Below are 20,880 nucleotides of genomic sequence, written 5' to 3'. Positions count from 1 at the left end.
ATGAAATGTTTCCAAGAAGCGTTTGGAGCACCAAGTGGATCGCACTCATAGTGATCATACACAGTCGTGCATATGCAAAAGCGAAATTTCGGCTCTTTTGTGCAATGTTGGATTTTCGAAAACTCCACGATAAATAATTAATTCGCATCTCATTAGATGATTGATACATTTGATACTGTATTCCTTAGATCCATGCACGAATTTATATTAACCATAACTCCCATAATTCTCTCCATAACTTCCTCGTGAGAAATAAAGACCGATTTACGCGCGGATACTTACAGTTTGTGTATTACAAAATTGTGAATCAAATTAAATATATTTCTAATTCAAAAAGTGTGATATAAAATTATAAATTTAATATATTTTTCTTTAACATACATTTTATAGTATTATATGTATATTTAAATTTGTAGATATATGCAATATATATAATACATGATATAATATATATTTATATAATATATATAAGCAAATGTAATATAAATAAAAGTGTAGAAATACACTTGCGCGCGCGCGAAGCGTACGATGGAGAAACGCTTCTCCGATTTGGACTGAAGAATGTAACGTTGAGACACGCAGTCCACCCGCGATTTTTAATTCCTTACGTCGAAAAAGTCTAAGCGGTTTCTGCGATCCCTTTTGAACAATAAAAAACGCGTGTTATCCTTTCATCCCCGGGCGATATTTCGCTTGACTTTTCGTTAAATGCGAGATGGAAGATTCCATCTAAAAAGATTTACGAGTAAGAGTGATATTCATAAATAGATTTTATAAATAGGTTTTAAAAAGCTTAATTGCAAAAACCGCGAGGTATTTATATATTAGTTTAACATAAGATATGTTTTTATATTGTAGACTGTATAAAGATATTAAATTATAGGAGACCATTTTTTGAGAATTGAGACTATTTTTTGAGATTGGAAGAGGGAGAATGAGATAAGAAGTGAAATCGTACAGTATTATATTTTATATTCTCTAGATTATATTATAGTCACGTAGTAAAGAAAAGCGGCGGTATTCGCAGACAATCGCATAGTCCAAGCACGCATTTACGTTTCGACGCACACAATTGGTCTACCGTACTTAGTTCTTTGTGATTTTGCTGTTTTATTAATAACATAAAAAATACAAAGTTACAAACGCGCAGTTCGCAGCGCGTGGATAGGCCACTCACGTGTGTTACATCACCTGCGTGAAGGTGTAAGAACAGAGCGCCCAATCTCTCTCTCTCTCTCTCTCTCTCTCTCTCTCTCTCTCTCTCTCTATCGATTAAATATTAAATTAACGAACGTGGGGGAGGGGGGCGTACATCAATGCTCGATTAAATACAATAGAGATATTCTGTAATCGTGTAACATACAAATTGGGGCTACATTAACGATCTGTTTCGAGTCTGCGCGATCGCTCGTGTCCGTGTTTCGCGTGCTTTGGTATTTCTTATTCATTCATCATAATAAGCATATTAGTCATATAATTACGTTGCGTATAGTTTAATTGAAGAAATGAAAACTATGGAGAGGGGAGGGGGTGCAACCATCGGGGAATTCAGCTCGCCAAATTCGATCATCCACGCGTGATCCAACGAACCGAGAGCTCTCTCGCGCAGAACGGAAACAGGATCTCAGACTAGGCTCACGTCCGAGGTCTTCTTCTCAGCGTAAAATCTATGACACCCGAGGTATCGGTTATCGTATAAAATTATCATTAATTAACTTAGAGACGTTATCGCACCTTCTCATGTCAGATCTACGTGCACAATTTCGGTGGCTCGCCGCGCGATTTTATTCGGCGAGTTTCTTTTGCCGTCGAGATTCTTGCTCAATAGACAGTCACTCTTTTCTCCACGAAGATTATTATTAGAAGCACTTTATCTCATCACTGATAATTTTCTAATGCAATCGTTAATTTATATATATCGTTCTATCCTATAGAGAAATCGTTTCAGTTAACATAAAATCTTATCTTCTTATCTTAACGACTCGAAATCTTACGATTGAATATCAACTTACTTATTCTCTCTCTCGCGATGGAGAGAACCGCTGCTGAACATCGAGCGCTATAAAATTATACCTCATCAATTAAACATCGAAATACTATATTACTGTCCCCGCGAGACGATCACCGGTACTGAAAAATCGACGACCGTTATCACTTCGTATCCTCGCCGATCGCGGCAAGAAAAAGAAAGGAAGCGACGACGATACATACGCGTGCCTAAATAACGACGTACATTTTTATACATATAACATACGCGTACATGTATGTACATATAGCGAGTCTCTCTCTCTGACGAAGACATTTAAAAGAACATAGAAGAAAATGGCACCGTCGGTTTCTCGTGCGCTTCGTCGCGTGCTCTCCGTCTTCATTGGCACTAGAATCGCATTTTATCGCGATTGTCATCCTCGTTCTCTTCGCTATCCGTTGCCGTCTACCGCGGCCCGTTTAGCTTCTGAATCGATGATTCAGATTCGTGCGGTAGTTCGTCATCGCGTCGAAAGTGTCCCTCTTCCGCGGACACTTGCCTTGCCACTTCATGTACTCGCCGAACTCGCAGTTAGGCATTGCGCATTCGTTGTTCTGAATGCATCTGTAAGCCAAAAAAGTTAGATATGACACAGATTGGAGCTGGTCGGTCGGTCGAAACGTTTCTTTACATTTTTAAATAATCGTTATACGAATATCGGAGTACTTTTCATGTGCAGAATTACATTATTAGTTTTTAGCTGAGAAATCAGTTTTTATTCGATCGAAATTTTTGGAACAACGAGATTACTAGAGCAAACGTATTCGTTACAATGTGTAAATGTTTGACAAAGTACAGTTGAAGCTAAATTGGACTTGAAAGTCCCGCAAAGCGATTATATTGAAATTTTACGGTACCTATGGTATACAAACGGAGTTCACATTATTTTATCTTGCAAATGCCGCGGTGATTAGTATGTAGGTGCCACGATATTTTACCGTCGCACTTTTAAGTTCATGCACGCGTACTAAATATTTTTCGGCATACGAAGTATGCAAAGTATCGCAAAATTGCAGGTAGACATATACTCACATTCTGTCCGCAAGGGAGAAGAATACCTTTCCACGTTTGGTCTTTATACAATTTTCGTTGCTCTCGTAGCAGTTACACTGGCAAATTCCTTCCGGGGTGATCCTCGGCGTGAATTCCGATGGGCAACGGCATCTGAAGTAAATTTCTTAAATAATTATTGGATTAACGAGTTCAATTTTTAGCAACAATTATAGGATAGTGAGAAATTTTCTGAACCGTTTCTCTGTTTAAAAATATTACGTTAAAATACGAGTACAATATAAATGAATGGGTTTAAATAAAATAGTTTCGATATTTTATGTTCTATCGACAATAGTTGCGGATTGTTAAAGATGCTCTTTCGCGAACTTACGGTTTTCTCGCCGGCGGTTTTTTCATATTTTGAGGGGGCGATGAAGACTGATAGTGCCGATAGACTCTCTGGTCCGCGGGTTTCTCGTTCGTCGTGTCGTACTCGGACCTCTCCTTGCATTCACATTCCGTGTGATTGTAGAACGATAGCTTCTCCACTACGCTGCCACCACCCACGCTCGTGGTCTGCAATAAAATCAGGAATAAACATTTATACGAGAATGTTAGAATGCGTGCGCGATACGCATAGCCAATGTCGATACATTATGCGCGAGAGAGTCGAAAAGCACGTTCGAAAAGCTCGTTGGTAGATATTCTTCTATATACCGTTCTTCTACACCGTCATTTATTTATTCGTTAAATATTTACTTACGCCGCAGTGCGGAAAATGGTTACGCGGTGGCTTCGCGATGTAGCCATATATAATATTGTCGATTTAAATTCGCGCATGATACGCGTAAGCAACTTTGTAAATAATGTTACACGGTATACACACAAGAAGCTAATCCAGCTTCCTCCTTTCCTTATAGCTATACACGGTATCGCGGAACTGTCGTTCTTCCTTTAGAGCTCTTTAAGTCATTTAAGGCTCTCCAGAAAACAACAACTATAGTTATGCGATATTCTACATCGCATTTTTCACAAACTTTTTAATGATATTTACGTGTCGAACAATCAACACGGATTGTAAATATGCAAGTGAACCTTTGGACATAACAAGCGAACATTCTAGTCACAACGCGACGGCGGGACTAATGAGAGCAACGAGGCTACCGACTGCATAACATTATGTTTAAAAACCCAGACTATCGACTCGTACACGCCCGACCCGGTTCTAATTGGCTTCAATTAACCCGGCTCACTTTTGTGTGCCCTCCGCCGTACAACAAACTAGCCGTTTTACCGACTGACACGCTGCCGGCGCAGAAGCTATCGTCGGGCCGCATTTAGCCAGCCTTTAATCGGCTTTAATTGCTCTGCATCACTGCTCGCACGTACCGATTTCCGCTCGCATCTGACGCGATTCGATCGGTCGTCGTCCCAATAATTGACGTGGAATTGACGTTCGATATAAATAGGCGAACGCTCGATATTACGTCGAACATCCGGCCAACAGTTTCACGGCATATATGTCAGTCTTCTTGACGACTAATTCCTTAGTCTCATTTAAAAATTTTATTCCTATCCTAAAATATTATATAGTCACGCTTTCTGGGACATCTTATAAATAAGAATTTAATAGACTTAATTTCACCATTGGACGTTCTTGACGGACATCTATTATCGTTTTTCTCACTACTTATATCTTCCATGGAAAAATAGATGAGATTGGCGATCGATTTTCTCCCCTCTCGTTAAAATGTGAGGCGAATTCGATCGAATCGTCGCGCCAGGAATAAGAATTCGGTTAATTGAAAGAGGTTAATTGAAAGTTAGAAAATCATCACCTGCGAGAGAAATTCTCTGCGACACGCGTCACATCGCAAATGAAGCACGTCGCGCTCGTAATTACACCACCATTTCTGTGCCAAACATTTGGCAACGGGTTGATCGATGCGCATCATGTGCAATAGAAAGCTTGCAATCCACCATGTATTACTCGAAGAAAAAACGATCGACTATGTACATTATATTACGCGTTTAAAAAAATCGAAATTCCTGTTTGCTGCGACACGCTGCAGAACGCAGAAGCGCGAGGGTGCATTAAAAATCCAACTTTTGCATTCGTATAGTGCCGCGCGTCGTTTCGTATTATGCGTATTACGCGACGTGCGAAGAATGCACGGTGTTTCTGCATCGGAGATAGCAGAGAGTCGCAAAACTGCAGGGAAAGTACCAACGATTTCGTTTCGTAGCTCAGAAGTACTTACGTTACCACGAAGGCAGTTCCTCGAACTTTTTATCTCGTATAGAGATATCTTCCGAGACGATCTCTCTTCTTGCGAATCACATGTGAGACTTAAAGTAAAACTAATAAAAAAATTTAATCTTGTTACGCGAGACTTCTTTATATAGGGCGTGCATAACGGACTAGCACAAAAATACTCCCGTTAAATGGGTCGCGGTACTCGATGGTAGGGTACTCAATCACCGAGATCGATGACAATGAGCGAAGCGGAACGACATGCTACGATTGTGTGTCCGGTTGACGGTGTCAGGCAATCAGTCACGGTTAAGATTCTATTTATTCGATTCCGCAGTCGCGCGTAATCACGACGTTGCGCGCCGCTCAATTAATGCCCTTTCGCTACGTGGGGTATAGCACGAGGGTTTATACGATTGCGACAATCGTTTCTCGCGATGTCATTAAGAAGGCAGGATTGCGACAGCCGTTTCTCGCGGTGTCTTTCAAGGCGGCGCGGCAGAACAGGCCGGAGGCGATATAATCCTACTTATCAGCCACACATCGACGATTAATTATTACTTTTGTCGCACATCTTGAGTTCCATAAAACAAATTCTATCACAAACAAAAGTCGAATTAGTCCGATTGAAAAGATCGACGCGCTTTCGATCGAGAGCAGTCTAAATAATGTATCATAAAGTCCTATGAAACGGGATACGAATCTGTATACGACAAATTGTGCCGAAGAATCGCGTGGAACTCTTTTTTTCCTGTCTTGATAAAGTGTGCGGATCTCGCTGACCCTCTGTAATACAAGCTGCATCCACGGGGCGTTCTCCGTCTCTCTCCGAGACGAGCTCCGTCAAGTCGGTACACGAGGATTGAGATTCGCGATCGTCTCTGACGGATTGCCTGGCCGAGGGATCGTGGTCATAAATTTCATGTCCCACAGTGCCGTGGGACGTCCTGCGGGGAATGCATGCGAGTGCACTCGCTCTTTCGGAATTGCTTGATATTATATTCTTACTGTTCGCTGCAATTGCACGAAAAACATTCTAGATTATTTCGTCAATATAGTTATCTTAAATAATATGAATTTGCTTCACGATTTCTCCTTAAATTTGCTTCTTTAAATATCGTGTTTTGATAACTGTGATATTATCAGAAAATTATTAACATTTATATTGCTATTTGTTCCTTAATCGGATCAAACGTTCATTGCGTGTTTCATGCTTCTCTCTTTGCGTGCACTCAACATCAATACTCGGACAGAATGCATCTCCTAAAGGGATGCATCTAGTCAGTAGAAAGGTAGTAGCGTGGCACGAGGTTCTCCATCGGTCTCGTGTTACAGAATTTTTGTCGGGAAGTGCGACGGCGTGGAATATAGCGTAGGTATGTTTATGGGGTGTGCAGCTAGTGCGCTTATACGACTCCACGCCCATAGTATAAAGTCAGCTTAAGGAGTTGTCGCCGATGGCGATTGTGCGCGTTTCGCGCAGCGTGAATAGTATTCGATCATTCCTCGCTTATGTTCGTTAAGCTCTGGAAGTGACACGGAGTAATTTGCGGCAACGAATTGCGACAAGATCGATGAAAATTACACGATATGCTGACAATATGATATTTATTATCGGCCGAGAATTATAAGACAACTTACAGGATGTTGCTGCGAAACATATTTTACTTTGCGTTTCTTAATACCATAGTCTTTCGCGCATACAGTTATGACGATCGCGCCATATAATTGTAGCATCGAGCGTAGGAAGCGGAACGTTCCGAGAGGCGGACGATTTCCATAATGCGCCACAGAGATGGGCAAGAGGGTGTTCTTCGAAGGCTCTCGCCGTGAGTCAGTACCGTGGATACACGGGAATTCCGGAATTTAATTTCCACGAGGATTATCCCTCTCGCGGGATCGGAGCAGCTGACCGGAGTCGCCTCATTAACATTCGCCGTATCTCGCTCCGGGCGTTCGTTCGTGAATGAAACACAGGAACCCGGCACGAAATCACGTGCACGCCGGTCTCGAGAGAGATCGGTGAACCGTGTCGAAGGCACGTCGTCTCTCAGACGAATATTCCGTATTCCATGCTCCGTTTTTTTTTTACGTGTATCCAGCCATCGACGACCGCATTCGCAAAATTCTTCATCGATCCGTTTCGTTATTTAAGAAAAATAGTCCTGATTATTCCATGCATTATAAAATTTTATTTTATTTTATTTTTATTGTGACATGTACCTCATAATACTTTTTACGTAATACTTTTATGTGGCAATCTCGAGATTAAATAATAAATCAAAAATTCTAATATAAAAATTTTTAAATGTAAATAGTTTTTGAATACAGAATTTGTGCGGACACACACACACGTATCAATTTATTATTTATTTATTTGTTTGTTTTTATTAATTCACTAATAAATTTCAAACGATATTGATTTTTACTATTTATAGCAAATTTTGCTTTCTTTGATTTGTAGGTAATCAATTAATAAGCTATAACTGATTTTAAAAATTACATGCACATTATTTATTCCTTTTTTTTAAGTATTTATGTAAAAGTAGAATTCGTGAGAATTTCAATAATAAATAATAAATCCATTTGAAAAGAATTAATAGAATCTGACATTAAAGAGTTAGCAAATATAAATTTGAAGACCACAGTTTATTTTTGTGATCGGAAAATGGCAATTATATATTGCAAGTCATTGTTATTATTAATTTCTTTCAAATGTTTATGTCTTGAGAAGAATAAAATTGTACAATTTTAATGAATCAGGAAAAAACAAGTCCTCTACATATGTCATGCGCTGCGACAACTAAATTTTATTTTCTTGATTTATTAGAAAAGAATTAAGTTATAAAGAAAAGTTCTTACTTTCATAAACTTATAAAAGTTAGCCAGTTAGCGGAACCGTTTTTCTTTGACAACTTTTTAGCAACAAATGAGTAACAAAAAAAATATTAATTAGAATTGGTTTTGCTCATTTTGTTCCGCTAACTTATAAGACGTCTTTTATAAAATCCCATAATCACATGTCTTTACGGATGTAAAAATTCGTCACAAAATAGTAATAATATATTATTTTACATAATAATTTTTTCGATTGAAAGAAGATGAATTTCATTTTTTAACGAATAAACGTTAACTTTAGTAAGTTAGCTCATTATGATAACCCATTTGTCAAAATTGACTTTAAATCCTAAGAACAACGCATATTCAGTTTAAAATACAGTTATAAAGCGTTATATATTCAAAATCGGTTGACACGTAGCCTTGGTGTTTACTTTTTACGACGTACGGCGAGGCATAGCTACGCGCTTTGTGTACGAAAGATCGCCGCACTAATCGTAAAGGGTCGTCTACAATAGCAGCAGGAGTATGCAGTAAGACGTAAGCAGTAAGCTACTGACCAACCACAGTCGATTATTCTTGAATTGTAAAAATCCCATTAGTCAATAACTTACTGCTTATATCTTACTGTAGACTCCTGCTGCCATTGTAGACGACGCATAACAATGCTCGAGCAAGCAGGTAGTGGCGCGAGGCGCTCCGTATCGTTATCTTTCAAAACGCAATTATTTCCTGATGCGAATAATCAGTGCAGTCTGACTAATCACCTCCATAATTAATAATGAAGCATATCAAGGTGTATTGAAATAGATTATCTCGCGCAATTTATTCGTGATTTATTGAAAATATTATACCGAAGCGATAAGGACTTAGAGATTATGAATTCAATTGCGGTTTATGGGTAATAGTTATATGCCTTTGACAATTTGATTTGAATCATCTCGCGCCGTGCTTTGGAATTTTCTCTAGTTTTAAACCGTAATTTTCAAACCGAGGACATACAATATAAAAGACAATCGGGGGGCATAAAATACATATATCAGTTCGAACAATTTAAATAACAGAAATCCGTGGTATATCGGGCGTTTATATGCGAATGTATTGGGAGATTTATTCGAATTTTCTAAATGCGTGTTACCAAATGTAATACTGAATCTAGATTGGATATTTTGGAACAATCGATCGCGCGATCCATTAATTACATCGCATCACATATAGCATCAAAACAAAATTCAGCAATTGTATGTCGGTAATTTTGTCTATCGTTGTTCAAAATTTATTAGTTGCACTAATTTGCTAAACTTTGCAGATATCGTAGCTCATATCAATTTTTTTTGCGTTTGCGTATATATTTTTCTCTATTGTCACGATAATACAGTGCGTAATAAAGTGTGTACGATGCGCAGTTAACGTGTGCAAAGTATCGCACAATTGTGATTTCATGAGTGTTGTGTATGTGTGTGTCAAAAACGAAGGAAACTGATAATGAAAGGAAGCGACGCTGGGAGGCATCGGGCAATGGCGGAGCAACCATGGGGTGAGTAATTAATTATTATCCTATTTGTTACTTGCAATTAAATTATAATTATTTTATGCGCGTTTCAGTTATTTGTTGAAACATTAGGTGTTATAATTTAGATATTATTTGTGTTTTACAGTTCACAACGCAGGGTTTAGCGTAGTCCAACTTAGTTCACCTCCGTCGTTGCGCATCGTTTCGGTGAGTGATGAATTACATATTTAACTAGGAGTAATGGATCTATGAAAATTGTATTGCATATATACATAAGAAATGCGTAAATGTATGTCTGAAGTTAACGTAAAATATAGAACAGAACGTAGAGTTCCATAAATTTATTACAATGGATAATGGGCGAGGAAAAAAAAAGATTAAAGTTATATTTAGTCCCAAAATATATATAATTATATGTCGATTATTATGCATACAAAAATGCACATACGTACAAAGTTCATGAAATAGAGAGCTTATTATGTATCAATATACTGGCATATTTTAACGAGTACTCTACATACAGACAAGCTTTTCCGAAATCTTAATTAGAAACCATGAGAAGAGATAATATATTAATAATGTGATTTGAGCAATATTTTAATAAATGCGTATTATAATTGATTGAGTTTTCAAATTTCATTACTTATTATTAGATAAATAGAGAAAAGAAGAAAAAATAGGGAGAGAGAGAGAGAGAGAGAGAGAGAGAGAGAGAGAGAGAGAGAGAAAGAGAGAGAGAAATAAAATAAAAATGTAATAAGTAAAACTCTGCCGTTTTTTTAATTATATAAAACTTTTTCTAAATTTCTTTCTGATGTTCGTATCTTATGGACGATGAAAATGTTTATTTATATTTTGTATATATTTATGTGAATTAAAAATATTTTTACTTCACATAAGATCTATATTTTTTTATAGAGATTGGCGTAAGAGGTATTTGTTTATCTCTTTTCCACCTATTCCATCGATTAAAATCTCAATCACACGCATAGGCACGCGCGTTAAGATACGGGAAGACGCCTTCACAGGTATAATCTTCCGAGACCTTTCTAGACCTCGCTTTACTCGAGAGCGACCTTTTCGCGAATCGACGGTTTCATCAAATGTTAGAAGAGCCCGGCGCGCGAAAATTAGCGGGATAATCGCATCACGAGAGCAAAATAAACCGTGAACGTTATGCTTACATACTACTTATGCCACTTTCCATACTATTTCGCAACGGATAATATTTTTCACGACTACTGCCTACAACGATATTACTTCATACACTGTAAATCTTGCCGGGGAGAACGTTGACTCGAATCCCGTTAAGCACCGTTTGCTAGTCGAAGACTTGTGTCATTGTAATAGAAGTGTCTATCGAGCAGACGCCACATATCGCATGACTGTTCCCATACACAAAGTTATCAGATGTCTCGAGTATCGCAAAGGATTGTTACATTTTAAAAAGTGCAGACTAAACAACGTCGACAGACTTCTTCGCTTTAGTGCCCTGATATAGTATGTTATAAATGATATTAAATGGACATATTAATGTACACACGAAAACTTTTTTATACATACATTTAAGTAAAAAGATATATTTCAACGTTTTTTAAGTGAGCGTTTTACGATGACGATTTTTACGGATTTATTTTCGAATAATATTTAATGTTCGATATTACGGATGTAATTAATACACCGGTAGGTCGTGCAACGGTTTCGTACAAAACATCTGGCGGTTAAAATAAAATCTCCCCCCCCCCCCGAAAAACGTAATGAATCCTCGATTAATCGACTCGTTCGGGTAGGCAAACTGATTCGGCTGCCCCCCCGGCAACAATAATTAATTCCCAGCAATCCCAGCGTCCGACGGTAATTAAAAGACGGGTCGCTTCGTCATCGCACCCACACGGTCGGCGTTGGGAAAAAGACGCGCGTGAGTACCCGGGATTACAATGTGGCTTTGTGCTGCTCACGCTTGCGCGTAATTAACATACAATATTCTCGGAGCAGGGAGGTCCGTTTCTGAGAGAGAGAAAGAATCAAGACGTTCACAGTTCTTAAAGATGGTTCGGGAACATTAATTCGTTAAAGTGCCATTACCGCACGTAAGTTTGTTCAAGAAAATACGAGCCGTTAGAGGAAATGGTTGCATAAGTCATATTATCCTTTTTAATTGGTAGATATCTGAAAAAACATTTGTGTCTGTTTCTCGAACGACGTATAAAAAAATCAAGCTAAACTCGAGTTAATTTGCGTAGTTTGTCCGCGGATGTGCTTCGTTAGCATAATTTTTATTAACGTACAGGAACTCAGAATGCAAATCGGTTTTCGCTCGCTAGTATAGGATTGCTGTTTCATGGGGCAGATGGGAGACGAAAGATACGGTGTATCCAATGTCCGTCAACCAGTCTCGATCTTTGATACATGGTGTCTCTGAGCGATATCATCTTACGTTGAGTCTCGTTCGCATTTATCAGCACTTTCTTCATCTCCGCCTTCTCTTTCGGAGCTCAAAGTTAGAAACTTCCTACAGATTTATATATCTCCCGATCTCGCATCGTTATTTTATTTGAAAAACTTTCCGATGCCTCCGCTTCAGCGGTGAAACGATGTTTATATTTTTTTTGTTTTATAAATTTTTTAATTTATAAAACGATATAAATTTTCTTTTGATATTGATTTCTATTTCTGCATTTGTCATAAAAAAATACACGTGTTCGAGTGCTTTGCGTATGCTGGATTTTCACGGGCACGCGCTCGGCAAGTGCTAGACCGATTTGCATGTGATTATTGGTGGGCGTTCCTACATCGACGATCGAGATCTTTATCGCGTTACTGTAACGCTGAGGTCCCCCTTCAGCGAGGAGATTACACGGAAATTAGCTATGGCGGCTATCGGAATCAGACACCGCGCGTCGATTTCTAATTGCCACGTGGATGGAAAATCGAGTTTATACGCGATCGAGCATCGGGATAAGCTTCGACGTTCCCGTCTCCGATGCTAATGTCTATCGATAGAGATCGATATCTTACCCAATTACTTAAGTAAATCAAGCTCGCTCTGTAAATACGCATAATTTCGTCCGAGAGACGGCGAAAAAGCTCGACGTAATTAATTGCAATTGCGCTACGTGAAGGCACAGGGTATTTTTTTTTTCAGAAATTTATCGCATCCCCGAACGTCTTCATTGACTTAAGCTGCACAGCGACGTGGGTCGTACGTAACTCCGGTAATTTCGGTGGTTCCGCGATAAGACCGTCGTAAATCAACGGGTGCGTCTGGGTCAGCGCGGTTCGCGTTCAACCTGTTCTGAACCAGATTCGCAGAGCCGCCGGCGAAATTGCGGAGATGCGGTGGCAGCTAAATGGCTCTCTGTCAATGAGAGCGGGTCCTCCCCGCGCCGTTAAGTACAGGTTTCTATCAAGTTCCGCGATGCCTATTCGTTTGATAAATGTCGTGCCGTGTTATCAGGGTGTCGGTAGATGTTATTGACCTTGTCGATCTTGCATTCCAAGCGTTGCGATTACAAGGATCAAATGCAATTTTCCTCTCAGAAGTATCGTGTCATTAAAATAATCTGCTTTTAATTGATATGTAATACGAATTGATGCGACAAATGTACGGTGTGCAACGTCACCGCGCTTGTGGTCATTCAAAGAATAGATTAAATGCTCTAAAATGCACGGCGATATCTGTCTCCACGTGAATATTTTTAACAAATATAGCATTCCTCGTTATCGCTAACGTTTACGTTACACGCTAACATCGTCGACCGCTTGGGTAACTTTTTTCCGATGATACGTTCGTTTGTGTGTTCGAAACAACAGTTCAGTCCCAATGGAAGTTCCTGGAATATTGATTAACGATACCAACTTCCCGCGTCTCGCGCCGGATAACGATCGGTCCGAGTCATGCCGGTTCTGTAGTTCTGCGGCGCGTATTAATTAACGTTATAAGGCCGACCGGTTTGCTCCTCCGTTGCCGGTGGCGTACGTGCTATCGACACGTTAAGCAGGCGTGTGTGCTTTAGCAGCTTTTGAAAAATTTTTTATTTTATTTGGAAGAAAAAATAAAACGAAGGTATATATAAGAATCTATTAAGCTCCTTTAAATGCAATCTGAAGCATAAATGCGTAAGAGAGGCGAGAATATTTGTAGCGCGTTGGAATAAAATGACAAGAAATTGCATTTGGCACTCTGGATCCTGTTATACAGAATCCATCAATGCAGTTAAGATTTGTCTTCAAAAAGAGTCGTACATTTTCGAGAAGACTAATTTTCCATGTCGCTGCATCTGGAGCCGTAACGTTAAACGCATTCTTACGATCGCATAGGATAGGTAATCAGACGTGAGCAATAATATGAAATCAGGTTGGCCGCTCGCTTGATTACCATAGCGCATTATAATGCAGCCGGTTAAATTCATCTCGGCGGCATGGCACGAGCGGCCGTGGAATGTCGTAAAGTTTCTCCGCCGTTGATCAGGATGCGTGCAACGCACGGCGAGAGGAAGCTAAGCGCGGGAGCATTTCACCCTTTTTGCTCTCGTGCCCGGCGCGGAATGTGCGGCCGGACGCGCATGATGCAGCGGCGATGCGATGCGATGCGATGCGATACACAACCGTGCGCACGTGTAACGTCAGCCGGCCGTCCGATAAAAAACGTGGAAATTAACGACGACCCCGCGCGCGTTCGCGTTTTACTCCGCGAGAGGGGTAGAGAGATTCCGGGGAGACGAGTCGCTCGATCTCTCGACCCCGATCGTCTATCGACGCTTCGCGACTTCAAAGTCGATTGGCGTGCTCGCCGCGTGAGGAACTGGTTGAAGAATCACGAGGGTCCGGTGAGAGGAAGTGAAAGAAGTAGATTACCTCTGACATCCGCCGGTTGCTGATGCGAATGTTCAATAAAAATCCAACACGTATAATATATTATAGTAGCATCCAGTTATTAATCTTGTGTTTCGCGGTTCACTCTGTACCACGGTTTAGAGCATGATATTAATTAAGTGAAATGATACGATATTTGGCCTGCAAGGCATTTCATGGAATGACTTAAGTATAGACACCATCGCACAGCTTCAGGTTAAAAAGGAACGCAAACGAGAAGATGGGAAGAAACGCAAGCATGTAACAGATAGCTCTGGGGAATTACCTTGCGATTACGTTTCGCAATTCCGTTCGATCGACCAACTTGTCTCCGAAATCGATAATGCCGACACGTGGAGTTGCGGATTTAAAAGTCAATCGACGTGTGTCGGCAGCGGAACCAGTTCTTGCGTCGTTCCGCATAAGATTCACAAAGATTGAAGGCGGAGAAACGGGGAGACGAAAGAGAGAACGGAACCGGCGAAGAAACAGCCTCCGATCGATGGTCCTCTTAGTGAATGGATCGGAATAAATCGGTGTTGCGCGTGTAGAGAGTGTGGCCGGCGATCGTTCGGCCGAGGGTCAATGAGATGAGAAATTAAGACCCGAAGAAGGAAGTTGTTTGAGTGTCGTTCCCTAACTGTTCTCTAACAGAGTCGCATAACTTATTCATCGGTAGCTTCGCTGTAATTTATGAGCGATTTAGCATGTTCGGTCAGGGGTATACTACGATGTTTCGAATGTCATACAGATATCACGTAGAATTACTTTCGATGTCAAAAAGTGTCGGGGAATCTCTTCCGTGTGTCTCATCTGTGAGTCAAAGCGCCGGAAAAATTAAATACTGATGTAAATTCGACGCAGAGTGCATCGCCATGAGTGTCGTTCGACTTTACACATTAAAGCGTGGTCTATGGGCTGTTTGACAGCTAACTAATCTTGGCTTAGGTTTCCAATTTATGTCGCAAGGATTACTAACTTCCCTATTACGTTCATTTGCCTCGTTGTCTCTAGGATCTCGCTCGCTTGGCTTTGAAAACTAGTCTCGTATATTTAAATAATAATTATAATTTTTTTTGTCTCCATTTACCGATGGTTAGCTCTTCAGGTTTATTTCACTTCCTCATTTTCTACAAGATTTTTTCCCCGGCCGCCGATCCGATATTCCATCGACGTAATGTTCCATCGGTATCATCTTTCACGGTGGTATTGAAGTAGGCGTGCGTACACGGAGGCCGCGCATTAACTTTCGGCGGATTAGTAGCTATACGAGCGGGTTTTAAAGTAGCTGAATCGGGTGCCGCGCCGCGTACCGTCGATAAATCTACTTTAATACCAACGGACGGCGGATGAAGTCAGCTTAATATCACGGATCCACCTCCGAGATTACGATGAAAAGTTTACGAGCGTTTATCGTGCCTGAGGGTTACAGGTGATGGTTTACAGGTGAAACTCGGCGGGCCTGGGATCCTTTGCGCGGGATCGATTTGGACGAGATTGATCACGGTTTCCGCGAATTTGCGCGGAACGATAAATCCGTTTTATATATGTATACATGAACGCCCACGATGCACCACGGCTGTTACTTTCTCACGAGTGTTTTTCACGTTTCGACTTAACCGATAGCATGCCGTCGGCACCGGCACGTTTGCACGGGAAAACGGTTTCGAGCTCTCTATTATCCGCGCGGCGGGACTTTTGCGTGTATTTATGCGACTGGGCCGCGATGCCCGGCAGGAATATACATTCGCACGAACGCGAGATAATTGGATCTCCCCCCTCCGATACGGTTCATTTATACGCCCGTCTAATTGCAAATGGTTCTATTAAGCGTGAGCATTTTAGAGCCATCGAGCAATGGGTACGTCTATGCATGGTGTAATCAATCTCAATTCCAGGCTAATAATCGATTATTAATTGCGCAATTTATTAATTTCATCATCCATTCATTTCAAGCAACCGAATACAACGTAAATCAATATGCTATTGCTCACGTTAATGCACACCGCGTATTGTAATTTTTTTATACGTTATATAGGTATAAATTTGTTATATATGTATAACATATAAATTTGTTATATGTTATAAAGTTAGACAAAATGTATGATTTGAATATAAAAATTGTTGACACGAGAACGATATTGTATTAAGACATAAATAAATTTAACTGTGTCTTTTTTAAGCAATTTTTTATGCAAGTGTACATTTTTATCTATGTATTTACGCTGGTGGACGTAAAACATTTTGCGGATTTAAAGTAGAAACAAAATCAATTCGACTCATGGATTTAATTAGAGTCCTTGTTAAACTATATTTTCTCTCGTAAATCGTGTAACGACGTTGTAATCGGTAACCGAAAAGCCTGAAAGAATAAGTTATGTGGTTTCACCGTGAAAGGTTCTTTCGGAAGTTCACGAAGCGGACAAGATTCGCATGTCCAGAAATTATCGCTGAGTAGTCGCCGCTAAGTATCGAAAATAATTGCCGCGGGAAAGGAGAGGCTTAATTATCATGGTCCATACGAATGTAAAAGATCGTGACGAGATGCACGAAGACCGTAAACAAGGATTAAGCGGGAAAAAATGGAGCTGAATTGCTCTTACAATTAGTGAAAGGTTAAAGCAACATTAATTGATCGGATATATGGCGATCGATAATCCGCTATAACGGAAACGACCCCCCCGATCGTCTTTCGCTCGTAGATTTTTTCCCGACGTGGCGTCTTCTCCTCGGCGAAGACGAGCCTGTCGGGTCGAAGACTGTCCGTGCGAGATGGCCGCGCACCGTATCAAGAGGGATCTAATTACAGGGCCCTGCTTCCTGCAGTAATTAATCGGTACGACCCGGAAGATTTATGTTGAACTGCCGCGCTCGCCTCCGCGTTCGCTCGCCCGCTCAGCGAGGGCATGCTCGTCTTTCGTGTCTTGATTGCAGCATCTTTTAGAAAACGTAGCCCTTCTTGTACCTATGTTGTTTCCTCATAAACTATTTATTAATACCATAATCTTATTAAAATTCTCAAAATTTTAATTTCTATTATGAGCGAGTGGTGAACCTCTCGCGTTGTGAATCACGAGAAGAGCGGCGAACAATTTCGAGAGGTTGTAAGAATTTCAGAAAGAACCACTTACAAGTTTGGTTATAAATACCCTCTTCCAAGGACCTCTCTCGCGAACGCGGCAGACACGCGTGCATCCTCAAGAGTAGGTACTTCACTTAGAAAGTAGCCGACTCGATCTTCTTCGGTCGGCTAGTAACACGGTGTTAATATTAGCGGCGTCGGAATCCCGCCAGACGGGCCCGATCGTTTGAAATATGAGACGGGAACAATGAGTTTCCGGTCAACTTCGTACCTTGGACGAGCGACAATGGCCTCATTGTCTTGTATGGACTGCATAAAGATGCGCTCCTGCGTCAACCAACCCTTCGCATAATCTTGCACCGTTGTCGTGTTCGCGACAGGAATACTGTATTTATGGCTTACTTTATGGTTGTATCTAATTATTTCGTTCTCTAAAAGGAAGCTTACGATAAATTTATTCCCGCTGAATTAGTTAATTTGCTGAGAAATTTGCAACCGCGGCTTTAAAAGATGATATACCTATACATAAGTAAGTTTTTGTCAGATCCATAATCTTTAAAATTTATTTTTATTTTTAATAGAAATGTAACTATAATAGGAACAGACTAATAACACTTAATTAAAAAAGAATTTTGCTAAATTGAATATCTATAGTGTTGATCTACAAATAATTTCTGTATAAGAATTATCAGGGATTGATTATACACTCGATTATGCAATTGTAATGATATCGTAAATAATAGGAGTTCAATCGATGTTCTCGCGCGAGTATTCAGTATATTGTTAACCGATTGTCACGATCAATTGAACAAAGCGCTGTTAACACAGATACCCGTCACCTGCGAGTAAAAAGTGCACGTCCGCTCGTGGATAAACACGTCGCGCTATCAGTTCGTGTCATCGATCATTGCGTAACCGTCCGCGCGCATCACGATATTCATCCACATTGTTAAACGTGGTGATCTATCACGCGTGCATCGCCCGGTTGCTGTGACCGACCGGCCGGATCGGCGAGCGGATCGTCTCTCTCGGCGTCGCCGCGCTCGTTAATCTTCGCGGTCCTGTCGCGAGGTGAGAAGTCGTATGGCCTTATATAGGAGGAGAGAGAAAGATCATGAGGATCACGATCGCGTGGCATGTTAAACGCGCCTGGACGATGAACGCATCGCGCGCGAATTTAACCGTACCGCGTTTGTAACGCCACGAGTGCACGACGATCGTAAAATGCGCTCGTAATCCGATCTAACGCATCTTGATCTGAATGTTAACGATTTAATATCTTTTGTGCGCTTTTACGCGGATGTGAGATATATCATCGCGACGCTTCGCTGCGATATCCTCGAGACAGCGTGGCATAAATTGCCAAATTTCCAAGTAATCTCGTAAACGCGTGTGGATGGACTATTTTAACGTTCCAGCATTGCCGTTAGGGTAAAAAAAATAGACATAAACGAATCGTTTCCTGTTGCTTTGCTTCGTCTGCTTCGCTTCTGGAACGTACGCAAATAAAATTAAAAGAGGAACTTCATTTGCGTAAGGACGCGCTGTGGGAATTTAACCGACGTCTCGCGCCGTTACTTCGCGCCTGCATTTACGATGATGACACTCTCGTTAACCCTTCTCATGTAAGAGAATGAAGCGTGCAGCAGCGGGCTTCGTCCGCGATAATCAAAACATTCCGTAATAAACCGCGATAACGATCGGATATCCTAGAGATCCTCAGCTATAACTGCATTTCCAGCGCGCGTGCTGCATATTGCTCCATTCTTCAGTCGTCACTTCGCGGTCTTCTCGGCCGGCGCGGCGTCTTCGTCCGCCTCCAATTTCCGCAGCCGCGTGTTCCGCGGGCGGCGTAAAAAGACGCAGCCGCACGGGAGAGCGGAGATTAAACGTCTGATAACGTCGAGTTATTTCTTATTTCATGCTTAAGCCAGTCCTCAGGTACCGTTCACATGGAGGTTCGATGCTCGTCCTCGCAACCCTTACCTCTTACGAACGTCAATTAACGTTTGCTATAATTGAGGAGCAGTGCAACTCGCTCTTCTCTCTTTTTTATTTTAATTTTGAAAATTAGCAAAGCGTCGGCTTTGAAGATTTAAACTATGGTTAAAGTTAATGAAACCGTCACGATGTGAACGATACTTCAGACCGAGTTCTCGATCACCGCCTTTTCGAGTTTCTCAAGGCTCAAGGGCTGAAAGACAGCGGAAGGGTTAAGCGTGGAAACTGGCGCGGTTGCAAAATATAGTTACACTGCGCCCATTACCGCATTTTTCATCGGTGGATCCTCGCGCTTGACGTCCCGTGGCGCGAAGATGTTTAACGTTGCCCTCGGGGCACGTCAGCTTTCAGGACCGCGCCGGATTGTCTAGCTAGAGTATTCTAGAGGATGAGCGCGTGAAGCTTAGAATGCGACGTAACGTTAGGCTGACTGTTCGCTTCCGATTCAGCGAACCGTTATCATATTGAGCGGCTGTATCTGCAGCACAAATTTCTATTTCCTGTATTATTTTACTCGAAGTAGTTTAAATGTAGCAGAGATTTTCCTGATTCAATTTTTACGAGATGTGAGAATTTGCTTTGATTTTTATTTTGAAGTGATTTATGTTTTAATATCTAGTTTAAAGAATGTTTTACTACATATGCGTCAGAAAGTACGGATTAGCGAAATTGTCTTCATCGTTCCGCTCAGTAGCTTATATGATGATAAAACAAATCTAGGAACACAATCTCATGCACGGAGCATGAAACAGACCGCTCACTAATTGCTCGATAACGAGTCCACTTAACTTACTTCGAAATCCTATTCACGCTAATCGATGAGTCGTTCCGCAAATTCCAGTGATATCAGTGAATTTCTTTTAACGATCCGGGTCTCCATCGTGCTTAGAAAGTAAATCTAATTAATTTCACGTTGCCAGCACTTAATGGCCCCCTCCCCTTTTGCTTAATCGAGTCGAAGAATTTATGACATTGCTAAGCTCGGTACATCGGTGAGCTCGAATTTACCGCTGTGCTTTTGTCATGGAATTATCGAATCTCCATGCGACGAGACACGATAAAATGTAAAGGTAAGATAGCAACAAAAGGATACACGGATGATAAATCACATGCGATCGTGTATGCGCGCGAAACCGAGTGGCTTAATAAACGAGACAGGTGAGTGTGGTGACGCGCGCGCGAGTTAAGTGGCATAAGTGAAATTGAATGGACGTGAGAGGCGAAGAAAAGACGATTCAAGAAACCGAGGAAGTATATAATAATGATCGGCGATCAAGCCACATAATGAAAATAACATTTATTTCCTGCGAAGTTGT

General features: G+C 40.9%; 1 protein-coding gene across 1 annotated transcript in view; it reads right to left on the bottom strand.

Annotated features, from left to right (window-relative positions):
- Positions 1–947: 947 nt before the first annotated feature.
- The window catches only part of LOC112454046, an 86,497-nt gene continuing 66,564 nt past the window's right edge, over positions 948–20,880 (bottom strand). The window contains exons 4-6 of the mRNA XM_025015225.1: positions 3,414–3,598; positions 3,062–3,193; positions 948–2,593 (exon numbers count right to left, since the gene is read on the bottom strand). Of these exons, the coding sequence (XP_024870993.1) occupies positions 2,449–2,593; positions 3,062–3,193; positions 3,414–3,598 (462 nt within the window). The 3' untranslated portion in view covers positions 948–2,448. The remainder of the gene's footprint in view (positions 2,594–3,061; positions 3,194–3,413; positions 3,599–20,880) is intronic.

The sequence above is a fragment of the Temnothorax curvispinosus genome, unplaced genomic scaffold, assembly GCF_003070985.1.
Source record: "Temnothorax curvispinosus isolate PA1 unplaced genomic scaffold, ASM307098v1 QBEX01004775.1, whole genome shotgun sequence".
Lineage (NCBI taxonomy): Eukaryota > Metazoa > Arthropoda > Insecta > Hymenoptera > Formicidae > Temnothorax > Temnothorax curvispinosus.
The sequence above is the reverse complement of the archived record's forward strand: the minus strand, read 5'-3'. Positions and strand labels throughout refer to the sequence as shown.